The sequence below is a fragment of the Gossypium raimondii genome, chromosome 5 (genome assembly GCF_025698545.1).
Source record: "Gossypium raimondii isolate GPD5lz chromosome 5, ASM2569854v1, whole genome shotgun sequence".
In the NCBI taxonomy this organism is placed as follows: Eukaryota; Viridiplantae; Streptophyta; class Magnoliopsida; order Malvales; family Malvaceae; genus Gossypium; species Gossypium raimondii.
In genome coordinates this window covers 7,740,612-7,758,270 of record NC_068569.1, presented here as the reverse complement: position 1 = coordinate 7,758,270, position 17,659 = coordinate 7,740,612, and the positions used below count along the sequence as shown (strand labels likewise).

Below are 17,659 nucleotides of genomic sequence, written 5' to 3'. Positions count from 1 at the left end.
ACAGATAATACAATTCTAGACCGACTTTTGTTCCTCTTTTCCCTTTGGGTTTATAGAGCCTTAAAAGGTCCGGATGAAGCAAAAAATAGTATAGCAGTTGCATTAGTTTCAAGTGCTAGTAAGATGTAAAAGCTTTCCATGTCCAAACATTTGAAGGTAAACAAATGTTAAAAGCACAACTTTATAAACAAAGTTCATGTTGTTCATGTTAAAAAAATGTCGAAGCATCATCTATAAAACAGAGGTGTACCTTCACAAACGAATATGAAAGTCACTTTGATTTCTTTACAGAGTCAAGCATGGGAAAAGCACATGTTACCTTTTTAGTGGCTTATAGAGTACAACAGTCACATATTTGGACTCAAACCTATGGGTGTATCCGAGGGCAACAACAGACTGTGATGCCCATCCTTTCTCTATGAAAAGATGGTTAAGTACAACATGTTGAGGCTTCGAGGATGATGCTCCATCTTGGTCATCTGTACCGAGGACAGTTAAATGTAGCTGGGATGGAACCACAGCAGGCTCCTTTGCGAAATCTTCCTCCGTTGGAAATGCCTGACTGTAACTGGAAGTTGGAGATGCTGGAGCCTCAAACTCGGCTACACTATCCAGATTTTCAGGTACATAGTCCTGCAAGAAATAGTGACAAGTAATTAAACAAATGAAGGCAACAAAACCAGTGACGAGTATCACCACCATCTTAGTTATGGGCAAGCAAAAAGGGTGACATAGTAAAATCATTATCGAGATGTCTTAGACAAGAGAGAACCTATGTAACACATATCTTTCTAATTTCTCCATGTCAGCTCAAAAGTTGAAACAATATATTCAACCTCTGAATTTTAGTTTTTAAGCAACAATATATGTTAAATTTGTAAATTCCGAGTTTTGCATGCTACACCATCCCAGGAATTAGATGAAGTAAAAACAAAGGTACATGATTAGAAGATACATACATGAACATCAAGAAGATTACAAATGCGGCCCATTTCATCAGCTATAAAAGGCAGATCAGGTGTATATCTCCATTCACCATCGACAATGAACTTGTAATGGTATATGCCAGGTGGAAGGACCAAAAGAATTGAGTGGTCCTTACCAGATCTCTGCAGCATCTTCCTGCAAACGAGAAAACATCAGACTATATTATATGAGGTCCATGTGCTCAGGTTTTGGATGAAAAGAGGAACAGCAAATTTCGTTATGCATGCAAAAGTGCATCTACAATACTAATGAACTATAGACCTACCTTGATCTCCAATTGTCCCAAGAACCTTCAACGGCCACGTCATTACCACCATAATTCCATGTAATGATGACAGGGATTCCTTTCTCTGACGGACTATCAGCAACCACAGGAGAATCATGCCGCCAAGTTTGGTTGAAAAAGGAATGGCCATCAGCCCTTGGTAAGGGAGCTACAGGAACCTGAAATTGCATCGAAAGCAACCAACCTATCAGTTTAAAGACCACTACTTAGATGGACAAAACTCTTTAGTTCATAGGTAACCATCAGCAAACTTCTTCTCCCTCTCCTCACTTGGCAATCCAAATAGACCTTGAACCGATGAAAAGATGTCAAAAAAATATGTCTACGGCCCCAAAACAACTTTTTTTATTGAAGAAATAAAAGTTACTATCTAACTAGGACAGGAGATTAACAAATCAAAGAAACTAATTGAAATAATAATTTTCACAATTTTTTACTTGAAAAACAATGTGGATAATAACCCCTAAAATTTAAGTGTCTAAAGCTCCACAAGAATCTATGAATGAAAATTAAACACACACACACTGCATAAAAGGGCAAAAATTCTCATAGACCAAACCAATGTAGACATCAATGAGATTGGGGGTTCCAACAGTCAAGAAGATTCTGTTTCATGTTTCCAAAAGTTGAATACTTTAGGGGTATTAGCATTGGTTAGTCTTATCACTCACTCTTCCTCCTCACCATGTGTCATATATGTGTTTAGTTTAGTTCTCACCAATCAACAGCTCAAAAGATGATATAAAGACGTTAACATCTAAGTACCCCCTCTTAAGGATTACAACATGTGCAAACGCAGTAACTTTCTCAAACAAATTTCAAAAAAAGCAATGAACCAAACAAAATCAAAGCATGCTATACGAAAAGGATCCAACAAAAGTATTAGCTTTTAAGCTTCTTTTTTTACGTACAAGTCACTTTTCGTTCCAAGCTTCTAACAATCTCTCAAAAAGCAACAAAGCTTAAACTTTAAAAGATATCAACACACTCATCCACCAGCGTTTGCAGAATTGCCCAAACAGTGACAAAAAATACACGCTCAAACTCTACCTTCCACGTTTCATTCCCTGAAACCATTAACAATTTCTAATTCCCCTTACCTGTCACTCAATACACAGAACTGTTCTTCAGTTAGTTGTTTCAAATTCACAAGCAAAGCTCAGATCTTCCTAATTCAAACATATTCTCAAACAAAACATCTTTTATTTTACTTGTAAATATTTTTGAGTAAATTGGATTACTAAATTTAAAATAAGTTCAAAGTCCTGAAACCATCATTGAAAATTTGAAGATGCCAACCTGAGGAGCGAATAAAAGCGGGGATCGAGACCGCCCAGGGCTCTGCGGCGGAGTATTCACCATTGAATCAGACGATGGCACGCGAATTCCAACTGCAGCGGCTCCAGGAACAACGGCCTCGCCGCCATTGGATCTTCCGGATAGATCGTCGACACCGCCGTTAGCTCCGTCTTGTCTTCCGTTTGCATTCCCCATATTTTTCAGTCCTTTAGTATTTAATTTTTCAAAGATATCCAAAAAGAAAACAAAAATTAGATTAAAAATAAAAGAAAACAAGGAGAAACTTGTTTCAGTAATAAAGTGAAGCCAGGGATTAAAGAACACTGGTTTTCGGTTTATTTACGGAGATTGACACTAGGAACGTGTTCGACTGCAAGTGCCGGGAAACGTTGTTCTGATCAAAAACCTTTTTTTTTTATTTTTTCTTTTTAGTATTTTATTTGTCTTCCATTGGCAGACAAGCTATTTGGATAAATTAAAAGGGGGAACGTTAATACACAACCATTCCTATTTCTGTATCGTGCATCCTCTTTATTTAACGTTTAAGAATCATAGACTGATCTGATCAAGGCGTAATTTTTCTCGAAAATGTCAACTCAACCGTTTTTTTCTATATAAAAATTTAAATTTTTTATTAAAACATCATTTTTATCACTTTATTTTTTCTTTATCATTCTTTAATAATTCTTTAGGTTTTCTTGTCCTGACTTAAATGTATTTTTAACCGTATCTCTACCTAATTGATTAGATAAGGTAAGCTCATTGACTTAACCAGACTCTTGGGTAACTATATTAGTGTCCGTACGTTTTAAAATTCTATTTAAGTAAAATTAAAATTAATCAAATATTTATTTATGAGTAATCCTATTTTAATTACGTAATTCACCGACGAATCAGTCTTAAATTAGATAATAATGGGATAATGTTGCGAGTCGCAATTGTCAGATGATGACAACTACAAGATGTGTTGAACTTATCTTCTTTTTACTTTTGAGCTTTTATTCTTATCTCCTTTCTCTTCTTTTGTCATAAGCTAATCATAAAAACCATAAAACTGTTATATTATAAAATGTTTTAAAATAGTCTTTTTATTTAATTTCAATAGATTTATTTTTTTTATATATATTTCCTTTTCAAACAAAGTAAATCCTTCAACCCATATTTATGGATGGGTCAGGCCATGATTAAAAGAGTAATAAATTTTGTTGATCACATGTGTATCCAACTAGATTGATAACTCACTCGTACCATGCTGGCGCCATGTTGTGAGGTTCGGTGTCCTTGATTTGCCCGGTCGCCAACTTGATAACTGCTTGGATTGGTTATTTGGTGAAGGACGTCATCTTCATTTTGGTTGGAGCTGAGTACACTTCTTTGGGCTTCGACTGTCGGCCCTCTTATGCGCTTTGGTGCTGCTTCTTTTTTTCCAATGGGTTCTGTTTGAAAATTGATTAATAATTGATTAATTGATTCTATTAATTATTTATTTAAAAGTGTTTGATAAATTTTAGTTGATAGTTGATATGTGTAAAATGACAAATAAGTGTATGATAATTTTATTGTTAAATATTTATTTATAATATTTCAGTCTTTATTGGGTGAAATTATTGAAATAAAATACTATTATCATCGAATTAAAACATCAATTCTAGAAATTAATAAGTAAATATTTTTCAAATTTAAATAAACAAATTTCTTAAGTGTCTTATTTGTAAATATTAACCTTATGGAAATTGATAAATATTAATAACATATAAATATAATTGTAAATTGTATTCTTAGTGATAATTATGTCATGTTCTTAGCATGTAAACTAGTGGTAATTATGTCACACTCTAAATAAATTTGTCAAGTAACATATTTCAATTAATATAAAGTTGCATAATAAATCATTTTATGCAAGTAAATTGAAAATAAATTAAGAGTACATAAATATTTAAGAAATAGATACATATCTCATTCCACATATTTCATTAGGTTTGAGGGCATGTGGCAAAATGAGTAAAATTTGAACAAGTATGGTCAGATATGTCATTTCAGATATCTCATTCCCAATCAGCTATGAAAAAAGTTATCCATCCTTGTGTTTTCTGTTGTAGAGGTTTTAGCTCAACAAACTCTTACAAACCTCCATACACCAAACACAACAATTAAGGGATTTGAATACTTAATCCTCTATTTGTGCCCAAATCAACTAAAAAATACCCAAAACTCTATTTATCAAACATCCCCTCTATCTTTTTGTGTCTAAACATGTGGTGCCTTGTTTTCTTTGGCACCTGTTTTTATTTATAGGCTTAATATATGATTTGGTATCTAAGTTTAAATATTTTTTAACGTGATATAATTTCTTTTTCAATGTGGTTCTTATATTTGACAAAAAATATACATTTTGGTACCTGAAGCTAACGGTAATAACTTTTAGTGTTTAATTTAGCTTTTAGAGTTGATTTAAGGAAAATTATAATTAGCCAATAATATTAGCAATTAACTTTCATCAATCAACCCTAAAATCCAAATTAAATCATATTCATCTTGTTGTATTTGATAAATTAAATGTAAAATTAAATAAATTCAAAATTAATATTAAATTTATTCTATTAATAAAATTATGAAAATTCAAACCTAATAATATTAACAATTAATTTTCATCAAAACAACCTTAAAATCTAAATCGAATACTAAAAATTAATATTGTTACCTTTTGAAACTAAAATATGCAACTTTTATCAAATAAAAACAAACAAACAAAAAATACATATATAAATTTATGTAACTTTTAAAATGTAAATAACGAAGGGTAAAATATCAGGATTGTCACTCAAGTTTAAGGGCACATTTATTTTGATTATATATATTTTACAATTTGAAAATTGTAAATTTTAGTCATTCTACCATCAAACCCCTAACGGAATGTTGACATGTCAGATGTTTTATTGGCATAACAATAATTTAATTAGTAAATTTTACATGCTTTGTTAATTTGGTATTTATTTTAAAAATTTAATAAATTTAGCAATCGATGTTTACATATTCTATTAATTTGATATTGATTTCTCAATGGTGAGATGGGCATGATATGAGAGTGCCATATCATCAAACCTTAAATAGAATCTATGCTTAGGGATCTAATTGAAAAAAATACCAAGTTATGAGACTAATATGAACACAAGAAAATTAGGGACTCAAGTGAGAAAAGTTGACAAGTTCAAGAACTAATTGTTACTTTATCCCATAATTTTATTATCTAACAATTTTCACGGTTCAGATCAAATACGTAAAGATTTTTCCAGCCTTCCGCCCAGTTATTGAACAGGATTACCTATGACTCAAGCTGGGCTTTTTGACAGAGCCGAAGCTGAGTCAAAAGTAGGCTAAAAGCCCATATATTAAGTTATTAAGTTAAGCTCATCCATATGTTAAAATCAGGTAACAAAAATTAGTAGAAGCAGAAAAAGCTCAAAACCCTAAATCTCAGAGTAGTTAGTTGACGAAAGTTCTTTTCTTTAAATTTTTGGCGAGAAAAGAAGAAAAGAAGAAGATGAGGCCGATTTTGATGAAAGGTCATGAAAGGCCATTGACGTTTCTCAAGTACAACAGAGATGGAGATCTTTTGTTTTCATGCGCTAAGGACCATACCCCTACCGTTTGGTTCGCCGACAATGGCGAGCGTCTCGGCACTTATCGTGGCCATAATGGCGCCGTTTGGTCTTGCGACGTCTCAAGTAAGTTCTTTTTGTTCTTTATTTATTTTATTTTAGTTTTTAAACTTGAAGTTCCAATTTTTAGTCCCCTCCCTCAAAACTTGTAGGGGATTCGATGAGGCTTATTACGGGAAGTGCCGATCAAACTGTGAAGCTGTGGAATGTTCAGACGGGAGCTCAATTATATACTTTCAATTTCGGTTCTCCTGCGAGGTCGGTGGATTTCTCTGTAGGGGATAAACTAGCTGTAATTACTACGGATCCTTTCATGGAATTGACTTCCGCTATTCACGTTAAACGCATTGCTAGAGACCCAACTGAACGTAAGCTTAAAGTTCTTATCTCTCTCTCTCTCTCTAAGTGATTGCTGCTCAGTTTGTTAAATTTTGTATTTATATATTTAGGTAGGGATTTTGAACTTTTGAGTGAGATGTTGAAGCTAGTTACAATGTAGAAGATCAAATATTGTTAAAGAAAAAAATATGCACTTTTTTTTGTGCGTGGTTCTCACAAAAATGATAAAATAATTATTATGCAATAATTGGGAGTCATTTGTTAAAGTAATGAATATAATCAGGTTCGGGAGTGAAACAGGGTAATAAGTTATTGACAGTAGAATGTATAATGTATTTGTAACAGTCTGTCAATCTACTTATTTGTTTTTCTTTCTCTTTCATAAAAATTTACTTAGAGTATTAGTCTGCTGATTTCTTTGATGTCTATATTCTGGTTCATTACGTTATGAAATAACTATGCAGAGACTGAGGAGTCTGAGCTTGTCATCAAGGGCCCTCAAGGTAGAATAAACAGAGCTGTTTGGGGACCCCTCAATAGGACTATCGTTAGTGCTGGAGAAGATGCTGTAATTCGTATATGGGATTCTGAGGTAAATTGCTGTCAGATATGAATAGTTCTTTTTGTGAGCACGGAAGCTATTTTTGTTCTATAATGTTGCACAATTGATCGGTTTGTCTTCAACATTGAAAATATTCTGATGTAATACTTTGTTTTCACTTCTTGATATTCTTCAAACTAGATCTTTTCTTATTTTTTAATTATCTTTCTTCAATATCCTCTGTCATGTTCCTTTATTAATCTGTACATCGGAAATGATCTTATCTTTCGGGTTGGATTTGTCGATGTTGTCTTCTAGACTGGAAAACTACTTAGGGAGGCTGACAAGGAATCGGGTCACAAAAAGACAATAACATCACTTACAAAATCTGCAGACGGTTCACACTTCCTTACCGGTTCCTTAGATAAATCTGCCAAGGTGATGCATCTTATTAACCTCACAAGTTTTTTGAGCATTTGTGGCTATTTTCTGAAATAACCCCAGATTCTTTATTCTTTGGCTAAAATTTCCTCTGCCTGATTCTTCTTACATTTTTCTGTAAATGTTTAGCTATGGGACACAAGAACGTTGACTCTTATCAAGACCTATGTTACTGAACGTCCAGTCAATGCTGTTGCTATGTCTCCACTTCTCGACCATGTAAGTATGAACAAATATGAGCAGCATAACTTGTATGCAATTCCCTTTGCCCCTAACTGCATCTTTCCTTAGTTGGCTGCATTAAAAATCTGACATAGCCTTTTTCTAGTTCTTGAAGTTCAGTATCTCGTTTCTTAGTATTGTAATAACTTCTGGACTTGAAACATTTAAACTTCTAGCACTAAGGCTTAAAGGTGTCTAATATTGTAATGCACCTCAAGCATGGAAAAATTATTCATTTTATCGTCAAATGCTTATGTTCAATTGTCTGGATTTAGTTGGTTATAGTAAGTGGGCGAACAACTGATCTAGTAATCTGCATTCAAACTCACGAATATTTCTATTTGCCTCAATAATTACATCTCACTCTAATCTTTCTGAATGCCTTTTCTCCATCTAGGTGGTGCTTGGAGGTGGTCAGGATGCATCAGCTGTCACAACGACAGATCATCGTGCTGGGAAGTTCGAAGCTAAATTCTTTGACAAGGTTAGTTTTATGTTTATCAAAAGAATGTTTCTTTATGAGGTGAAGATTTGTTATTTTTGCAATTTTGTTTCCCTTTTTATCGAATTGTTTGGTTGCCTTGGTAGATTCTTCAAGAAGAAATTGGAGGTGTAAAAGGTCATTTTGGGCCCATAAATGCCTTGGCTTTTAACCCTGATGGGAAGAGGTAAGAGGCAAATTGTGCTTTTTTATAGTTTTCACAACTTGCATGTATAGCTCACTTGCACTATTTCCCTCTATTTTGTATTTGCCCAGTCTTCAGTCATTTTTACAAGTCTCTGTCTTTTGAACTTGTAGTTTCTCGAGCGGTGGTGAGGATGGTTATGTTCGATTACACCATTTTGACCCGGATTACTTCAACATCAAAATATAAATATGGAGCAGCTTACAGATATAGCTTGTTCCAACAAGACGACTGGACAACTAGTCCTTATAGAGTATTCAAGGCAAGGAAGGGGGGAGTGATCAAGTATTTATCTGCACGTAACCAGCTTTCTTCTTGTGCTCGATGTGGCAATTTTGAGCTTTACGAATTGTAGTGTATTTTCACTAAAAAGATTGCGTTACTTCAACCTTTTTTGAACACATTTGCAGTTTCTTTTTTTTTTTTTATTCTTTTTCTTTTTGGTAGCTTAGCTCATTTTAGTTTAGAGCTTTAACAAAGTCAACCTTGTTTGATAAAATATTATTGTTTAAAGAAATAACTCGGTTTTGTACAATAATGTATTGACTTCTTTATTAATACTTTAAACTTATCTCTGTAGTTTAAATTTGGAAAGACTGAACCGAAATTTGCTTTTAACATCGTTATTAAAACTGAAATGATCAATCCAGTGAGATCCAGGTTTTATTCGAGTCAATTCACTAATTAACAATGATTCATATGATGAGAATACTGATGAAGTGAACTAAAAAAATAATTGTTGATGCTATTCTCCCTGGTACAGTTCAGCAAGAAAGGGCTTGAAAGTCAATAGCAACCCAATAAATTGAACCACGTTTAGCGCAAAGAAAACCATTTGATCACCTGTTTCCAAAATCCAAAAATCAAAGAAATGTCTTGTATTCAATACCCACATGTATATATAGTAAATTGATCCGAGCCTATTTTGAAGCTGTATTATTAGGATTCAACTACAAACCTGGAAGAAATGAGGCAACTTGTCGCTCTTGTGCCCAAGAAAATCTACATTTTCATGAACGAAAAAAGGTTGATAAGACCCTTATTGAGTCGAGAAATAATAGTAGTTCTGGTATATAAATTGGCCAGGAAGAAAACAAACATTTGCTAAATTTAAGATTGAATTAATCTTTGGTTTTGTCTCTCTAAGCAATGAGTATAAAAAAGGTTGCGGCTTGAGGTGAAGGGAAGATGTTGCACATTCCAGGAATCGAACACTAAATCTACTGCATCACTTTTTAAGGGTGACCACATGCTTCAACTTGACCTAGTTCAGGTTCTATAGATTTCATTTTAACAATATAATCAACCATAATAAGAAGCCCTCACATTTTGCCCTTCAAGACCTTTGAAATTTAAGAATTAATTAAGTTCAGCGTTTTATCAACAATTTAAACTAAGACCTCTCCTTCAAAATCTCGAATATGTCGACGATATTGTGGCACAAAAGCATTGTCAGTTTGTAAAAATTGAAAGTGCTGAACTGTTCAGATTTTGCTGCTCAAATAGACTAGTGTGATTCACATATAAAAAGCTAAAATATATACAGAAAATGGAAAGAAAAAAGATACTTACAGCGCTCCTCCTCCTGCTGGACCAAATGCTTTGAAAACAGACATTGCAGTTATTGAAATGGCATTAGCAGCCCCTCTCTGACTTTGAGGCTGAAACAAGAAAAAGAATAAACAAACAATGTTGAAACCAGAGAGAGGAATGATAATTCATGTATATACAATCAAAGTCAATTAATACAATTGTTTTTTCTCGGTGTTTCTATGTATTTGGAGGGTTGTATGTCCACCCCCATGTCTGAAAAGAAAAATGAAGGGTTCAACATAGATTTAATATGAAATATTTCCCAAAATATAGGCAGAAAACATTACCACTGCATTGTTCAGCAATATGAATAATCCAGTAACAAGTGAAACCTACACGATACCAATGAATTTGGCCCATAAATCAGACAGTTTCAACCGAAAAGAACAAAGAAAGAAAAACAGTTTAAAAGAAGCGTGTCTGATTCATTTCAGTGTATTCATTGGATTCAGAACCTGGAGTTCATCACCAGAAACTTCTCCATGTATTTGTACATATTTAGGATTTAGATTCACTTACAGATAGACTGTTTCTTAATATGGCTGCACAATTTATCACCAAATGCAGGACTACCCCTGAAAGCATTGCTATATAGGGGAAACATGACAACAATGGAATTGATATTACCTGAAGATTACAAAAAAGTAGCATCAACTAGCTATTTTACTAAACAAATAATAAAAATCCATCACATAAAATGGTGATGTGGAATTGTAACCAATACTGATCCGCCATAAGTCAAGTCAAATATTTTCTAACAGTGATCCAAGAAGTGAGGATTTACTATTGGTCAATGAAGTTACACGTCAGCATATTATTGAACAACATCAGTCAATTTGGTTTAATTTACTTGATGAAAATAAAATATAATAATTTGATTATAAATTTTATTTTTCTCTTTAGGTGCCAAATGGTTAAAAATTAAAAGGTGTATTTATAGATTAACCCAAAGAAAAGAAGTATAGGAATACAGTGATGTGGAGGTAAGAATTTACAGCTGAAAGGCGTGTAACCATGAGAGGCCCAAGGCGTCTCTCAACTGGTGGATACAACAGCAGTTGAAACAGTAAAAGACCAAATCCTGGAAATGGTGGAAAGCATGCTATTAGACTAACGCTTTCTGAAAAAGAAAAAATCAAATTGCAAATACTTTCTAGGAAATTATTGCAACATTGAAAGTTATGGATATACCAGAGATAGCAAGAACTTCACCAACATCTTGGGATGAAAAGCTTAATCCTCCATATTTTTTATCACTAACTGCCCAAAATGAAAACATCTGCAAAGACATGTCAAGTGTCTTATGTAAAACATGAACAACTCTAGCACACACACACACACACACGTATATATATCAAGAATATGTGAAGATCAGATCATGATGAATCCTAGACAATGTGAGAAGTTTGTACTTAAGTCAGATAGGCATGGGGAATGACAATAAATTGTGTTTAAGGGATATAACTTACTTCAGAGTAAGCCATCTCTTGAAGTGAGAAAACGCAGTATACGATTATTGTAGACATTAGTGGCCAGTTTTTTAAGAGATTTGATTTGTGAATCTGTTTGTCTTCTAGTTCTACTATGTTATCTTTCTGACCAGAATCATTTGAAGAATGTTCTGAAATATCATGTAGATCGGCTCTCTCATTTGCCTTTTCAGCATGCTTGTGTAATGTTTCCTGCATAAGTGTTTGTCACCAGAAAGGAGAAAGAAATAAACAACAGAAATCTTATAAATCGCCTATATAAGAAGCATACCCCATAAAAGGATTAAACTTGTCTCAGTGCCAAATGCAACTTTTTTTTCTCTAAGAATCAAATCATAATGTGCAAACTGGAGGCAAATGCATGCATATAAACCAGTAAACAACCAATAAATGAAAAACATATTGAAGACTGAAAGAAATAGAAAGTAAACTTAATCTTAATGCGCAGCTATGTTGCTCAGACTTAGGGATGAATGATGGATACCTGTGTCTAATAGTCAAATATCCAAAGTTCAAACCTATAGAACAATGTCTTTATTGATCATGAACTTCTATTGTAATTACCAATTCCCCAAGCCAGAGAGGGAACAAGAAAATGCAAAAGATGAGAAAATGAGTTTGAAACTTACTGGAAGCCATTTGCAGGCAACAAGAGATCCAACGGCATAAACTGATATTATGAGGCATGGTAGGAAGTAGGGAAATCTGCAATTGTATGCACATTAGAACATCACCACATAGAGAGAAAATGGGAAAAAATATGACATGTGGATAAAAAAAGCAATGTGGACTACCTCCCGAAAATGGAGCTTTCCACGAAAAGATTTGGATATTTCTCTACAGGCTAGGAGGCCATACATGAAGTAATAAATATGGTTAGAAGGCAAGAAAATTTTCTTTAACAATCTGTGTAAAGAGTGGAGCGATGGAACGTCTCTACCTGTGCAAAGAATCCTCCAATAGCAGGGCCAATAATCAGTCCTATGCCTCGCGATGTACTAACCTGAAATGCGAAGTCTGATATAAATATAATACTGCAAAAACCAGATAATGTACCCAACCGACTACAAAATCAATCATCTTACAACTGAAAGTGCCAAAGCCCGATACTCTTCTCTACACACTTCAGAAGCATAAGCCTGGAAGAACAACCAAGAAGGTAAAGTATTGAAGTCCTCTTGAGTAAGTAATACTCGGAAATGCTTGTTGTGTAAGTAAATGTAAATGAGTTCAAAAATGCAGACTGAGAACACATACCCTTATTGTGCCAAGCTGACTATTAAAGCACCCAAGAAAAAATCTCATGGACAGTGCCATCCAAAAGTTCGTGCTAAGGCCAAAGAGAGTGTTGAACACAACCCTGAAATAAAAAAATTGTGATGATACAATTGCCAATTGACAATCACTTGCATCAAAAGACTTCATTTTTTTAATTATAAAATAAGTTTGAAAGGTAGTTGATGGAAAAGATTCTGACACTGAAAATGTCCCTATCAATATAACAGGTTTACGACCATATCGATCAGCAACCACTCCCCAGAAAAGAGATGTCAAAGCTCTTCCAACCATAAATGAAGACCCTAGAATGGGCAAAAATTACTGTAACTGAATACCAATACACCATCCTGAATCTAATTTACAATGAATATTAGGATAAGATATTACCCACAAATCCTGCATAGAAGCCAATGTCTTCCTCTCTTTTTGCAATATGAAAGTCTCTGATCTGCCAACCAAAAAATCCGTATACAAAATAACACTTTCAGTTTCCATAGTAGCATCTTCAATTATAGCAAACTAACAATAAAAACCAAATTTCCCAGCCTTCAATAAGAAGTAATAAGTTATAGTATGTAATAGGTTTTCCAGAGGCAGATAACATACCATAAAGTAAACAAACGGGAATAGTGATGATATTTGCAAGGCTGAAAATTTGTAACGAAATAATAACATAAGACACGACTGTTAAAACTAAAAGAGACAACAACAACAACAACAACAAAAAAAAAAAAAACCAACAGGAAAAAAGGAAATCATAAGACATTCCTAAGAAGAGTTCAAGGTACAGCAAAGTAAAATATAGGAAAGCTGAAATGATTTGATTATTTCCATTCAAGGACAACCCAAAAGCAATTATCAGTAACACCTCAATCTTACATTGAAACATTGTGAGTATCCACAATGACTATGTAGTGCTTTTATTAAGACAAAATCGTGAGATTTTCGAGTGCAGGTGTCCACAATATTATTAACCACTGTCAGAAGAATGCTTGAACCTTTGTCTTTGACACGTTTATGGATATTAAGTACTGACCAGTACAGAGAGAGACAATCCAGATAAAAGACAATAGCTTGTAAGGGACCCCGGCTTGTTCTTGTTTGAGACGATCCATCTTACAACCTGGGCATTTTTCACGGTACTCTGCTTCTCTCTCCAATAACGAAGTTCTATTCTCTTCCATTTCTCTCCAAGAAATTCTCACTAACGAAGAAGAAAAAAAGCAAAAATGGCTTCTTTTGCTGTCTGGGTCAAAAACTCAAACACCTTCTCATCAATTTTGTCCCTTTTTTTTCGGAGGAGGTATAAAACGCAGGGTTTCAACACGTTTGAAGTGGGGTACGTGGTTGCTGAAATAGGGAATTGAGCGTGAGCAAGAACTAACTAAGAAGCAATGTTCTTACCCCAGAAGAAGATTGTAGCTCAAGTTGCGTTGTGATACATGAACTTTAGACTCGCATCCAGATGATTGTAGCTCAAGTTGCGTTGCTTGACCAAAGAGAACAAGCAAAGACAAATATAATGATGATGAAAATGGAACTGAAAGACGGCTTAATTTTGGAGAGACATGCGATTTTCTGCTCCAAATAATAATTTGAGCTGAATTAGAATGATTTAGAAAAAATAGTAATAATTGATCAATGCTGACTTGTAAATAAATTTATTTCACTACTTGTTTTAGACACTGTGATACAAGAAAGTAATAAAACAACAATTTTATATATAAATCATTCAAATATACCTTAAATATATGTGTAAGTTAATACAAAAATAATACAAACAACAAGTTATACCAATATATTGTTACATCTAGAGTGTGGGACTACTTTGCAAACTAGTCAATAAGGGAAAAGCCTTAAAGGCCAGATGTATTAATTTCATTACGAGAGGTCTGTCGTCAACAATGAAATTGTCCTCCTCGGTAGCATACGTTTCCTCATCAACAGTAAACTTCCGCTCCTTAGCAGCAAACAACTTTTGCTACTCAACAATAAACTTCCGCTTATTGCTAACATTCGTCTGCTCCTCAATAGTAAAGTCCTGCTCCTTAACAACAAATCTCTCTTCCTTAACCGCAACAAACTCTCTCATGTGATACAATTACACCAATCAAAACTCCTAGAAGGATACTATTGCGCCAAAGTGAATTGACTTCCACATAAACACTTCAGTTACATAGCTCGGTTATGCACAAAATCTTTCATGAGATACAATCACGCAAATATACAAATTTGACTACAAAATCTCTAATGCTCTTCACTCGCTTATTTAGTAATATATTTTGCTTGTCTTAGTCTTTGTCAAGCTATCTCCTAACATGCTTTAGACTTAAGAGGGACAATTATTATAGTGTGATATTATTAGAGTCAACTGTCAAAAACAGCTTAGTACAGGACCATTTTGCAAACTAGGTAAAGGTTTTTGGACCAAGCATAAAGGTTAGAGATCTTAATCCCTGTATCTGATCTCTGATCATGGATTAACATTTGCATTCGATAGTGCTCCTGAGCATAAACGTAAGCACCCTTAGCTCAAGAACTTGAAAAGCATCTAAGCACATCTCACTTCTCCACGAGGTTCATTATCAAACTTGATTTATCACCAAAAAAAAATATAAACTAGACCTATTCACGGGCTAGGTTACTTGTTCAATTCCAAATGTTTGCGCAAAATATGAGAGGGTTTAAACTTTAAACAAAAGTACAATGCCTAAAAAAATTAGTTTGGGCAAAAAAAGAAACCATTTAAAATATAAGTTGGGTTTGAGTTTCAACACTCAATGTCTGAGTCTAATCTGACCCAACTCGTTTTTATGCTTTTGTAATATAATTTTGTTTTATTTTTATATATGATTTAACTTACATCACATAAAATTAAGGTAAACTATACAAATGGTCACTCAATTATGTCTACATTCCTGTTTTAGTTACTTAATTTTAAAAATTTTCAATTTAGGCAATAATATTTGAATTGTTCATGTAATAACAAATTTTCAATTTTGTAAAGTTAAGGCCAAAAATAACACTATGCAAATCTAATAAAAGGAAAAAGAATTCCATGAATTTAAGGGCTTTCTAAGATGTCATAACAAATAAAGAGAATAAATAATTTATAAGAGAGGTAATCAGTTAATATTTAAAAATTAATGATAAGAAACAGGATTCAATTTCAACATTTATATTTAATAATTAGGAAGTTCGAAAAGTTTGAGAACATTTTTATCGTTAAAAATCACATATTTAATAATTTCTCAGTTAAATTATTTTTATTAATTATAAATTAATAATTTATACGTAAATGAGAGAGAGTGACAATAAATAATAAAAAGTAATCGATAAAAATGACCATTTTACCATCAAAGGCTCATTTCCAACTTTATTTACTAAAATTGGCCAATTTTTTCATTATTTATCGAAAAGGGCCGATTTTAGCAAAATGCGTCCACGTAGGAGCTTTTTGGGAGAAATTTCAGCAAAACGCGTCCCTGAGGGAGTGATTTTGCCATGCCAGCACAAAACGCGCCCACGTGGACCCATTTTGTTAACGTGGCAAAATCGCTCCCCCAGGGACGCGTTTTAGCCCGTGTTTATCACTTAAGCTATTTAATCACAATTTAACAAAATTTGCACTATTTTTAATTTAGTCCTTTTTAATTAATTGACTATCCAAACGTTAAAATTTTCTAACAAAACTTTTATACTAACTCAATGACACTCCATAAATATTTATAAAAATATTTATGGCTTGGTTTATGAACTCGAGGTCTCGATACTTCATTTTAGACCCAATTTACCTATTAATTTTTTTTAAATCACAAAATTCAATAAATCACAAAATTCACTAATTCAAAAATTCTTCTAAATTCACACTTGACCCATAATTATTAGTTTATTAAATTTTAACTCATTGGTCGGATTTAGTGATCTCGAATCAGTGTTTCCGAAACCACTGAAAATTAGGTTGTTACAGTAAAAATAGAAAGCGAAACTGAGTCCATGATTGTAGTAGTGATAGGCAACCTCCGATTTTGGCTTTAGTTTGTGGCGTCGCCCTGTACATTTCCCGATACAATGTTGCCAACACGGCAGACCCCTAACTAAATTCGCCAGCTACTCTAAAATCAACGAGTTTCAGTAGCCACCTCAAATGTATGAGGTTTCGTGACAAGTCCGGCATCAGATAACCTTCAATCATCTCAAGAATGTATGCTCGATCATATGGTACTCTTTCTACTTCAGTCGAATCATTCCCCGGCTCCGAGAATATGTCTCTCGTAACCAGCCCATCTCAATCCGACCTCCGTAAATATTATCCAGAATCACACCCAAAAGATCGTAACATACGGCTCCCCAATCAACAGATTGGACGGACTCGGTGAGTGCGGACCCATCCATCGGCAATCCCAATTGTAACTGCACGTCCTCCAAAGTGATGGTACACTCTTCGCATGGAATATGGAATGTGTGCGTCTCGGGTCTCCACCTCTCTATCAATGCACTGATGAGTTTCGGGTCCAACTTGTACCCCGACCTATAATGGCCACGTGCCAAAAACTTGCATCCCGCAAGTAATTCTCTATCAACGGTGATGAAGGACTAGACATATTACGAATATAGCATTGTAACACCCGATCTACAGACTGTTATAAAAAATTATAAATTAAAATTAATTAAAACTACATAAATGAAAAAATATTAAATAATATTAAAAAATTAAAATTAACCCTTACCATTTTCATTTGTTCGACGAAGATATGTTTATGATCGAGACAAATTAATTCCCCGGCCATTGCTAGCACGATCAAATATTTTTGAAATTAAAAAAAATACTAATTCAA

The 17,659-nt window shown here is 33.8% G+C and overlaps 3 protein-coding genes across 9 annotated transcripts; 1 reads left to right on the top strand and 2 right to left on the bottom strand.

Moving 5' to 3' along the window:
• Positions 1–165: 165 nt before the first annotated feature.
• Positions 166–3,053, bottom strand: LOC105768927 (SNF1-related protein kinase regulatory subunit beta-1). 2 transcript variants are annotated; one of them, XM_012589210.2, is made up of 5 exons: positions 2,916–3,053; positions 2,573–2,778; positions 1,253–1,431; positions 960–1,122; positions 166–633 (listed from the first exon to the last, which is right to left on the bottom strand). In XM_012589210.2, exons 2-5 carry the CDS (start codon positions 2,765–2,767, stop codon positions 316–318), a joined length of 855 nt encoding a protein of 284 aa, XP_012444664.1. In that variant the 5' UTR covers positions 2,768–2,778; positions 2,916–3,053; the 3' UTR covers positions 166–315. The 2 variants fall into 2 exon arrangements, with proteins under 2 accessions (XP_012444664.1, XP_012444662.1); XM_012589208.2 differs by having other exon boundaries at positions 2,573–3,001.
• A 2,943-nt stretch (positions 3,054–5,996) lies between these two features.
• Positions 5,997–9,046, top strand: LOC105768926 (eukaryotic translation initiation factor 3 subunit I). Its single transcript, XM_012589206.2, has 8 exons — positions 5,997–6,297; positions 6,384–6,599; positions 7,035–7,162; positions 7,430–7,549; positions 7,682–7,771; positions 8,172–8,258; positions 8,363–8,442; positions 8,574–9,046. Exons 1-8 carry the CDS (start codon positions 6,114–6,116, stop codon positions 8,647–8,649), a joined length of 981 nt encoding a protein of 326 aa, XP_012444660.1. The 5' UTR covers positions 5,997–6,113; the 3' UTR covers positions 8,650–9,046.
• LOC105768924 (probable peptide/nitrate transporter At3g43790) lies at positions 8,871–14,468 on the bottom strand. 6 transcript variants are annotated; one of them, XM_012589193.2, is made up of 17 exons: positions 13,858–14,464; positions 13,428–13,468; positions 13,209–13,269; positions 13,021–13,123; positions 12,801–12,903; positions 12,629–12,682; positions 12,484–12,546; positions 12,338–12,387; positions 12,173–12,248; positions 11,523–11,735; positions 11,245–11,332; positions 11,049–11,134; positions 10,573–10,680; positions 10,341–10,385; positions 10,033–10,121; positions 9,419–9,462; positions 8,871–9,303 (listed from the first exon to the last, which is right to left on the bottom strand). In XM_012589193.2, exons 1-17 carry the CDS (start codon positions 14,003–14,005, stop codon positions 9,206–9,208), a joined length of 1,470 nt encoding a protein of 489 aa, XP_012444647.1. In that variant the 5' UTR covers positions 14,006–14,464; the 3' UTR covers positions 8,871–9,205. The 6 variants fall into 6 exon arrangements, with proteins under 6 accessions (XP_012444647.1, XP_052487346.1, XP_012444652.1 ...); XM_052631386.1 differs by having other exon boundaries at positions 14,226–14,460; XM_012589198.2 differs by having other exon boundaries at positions 13,701–13,997.
• Between the last annotated feature and the right edge of the window lie 3,191 nt (positions 14,469–17,659).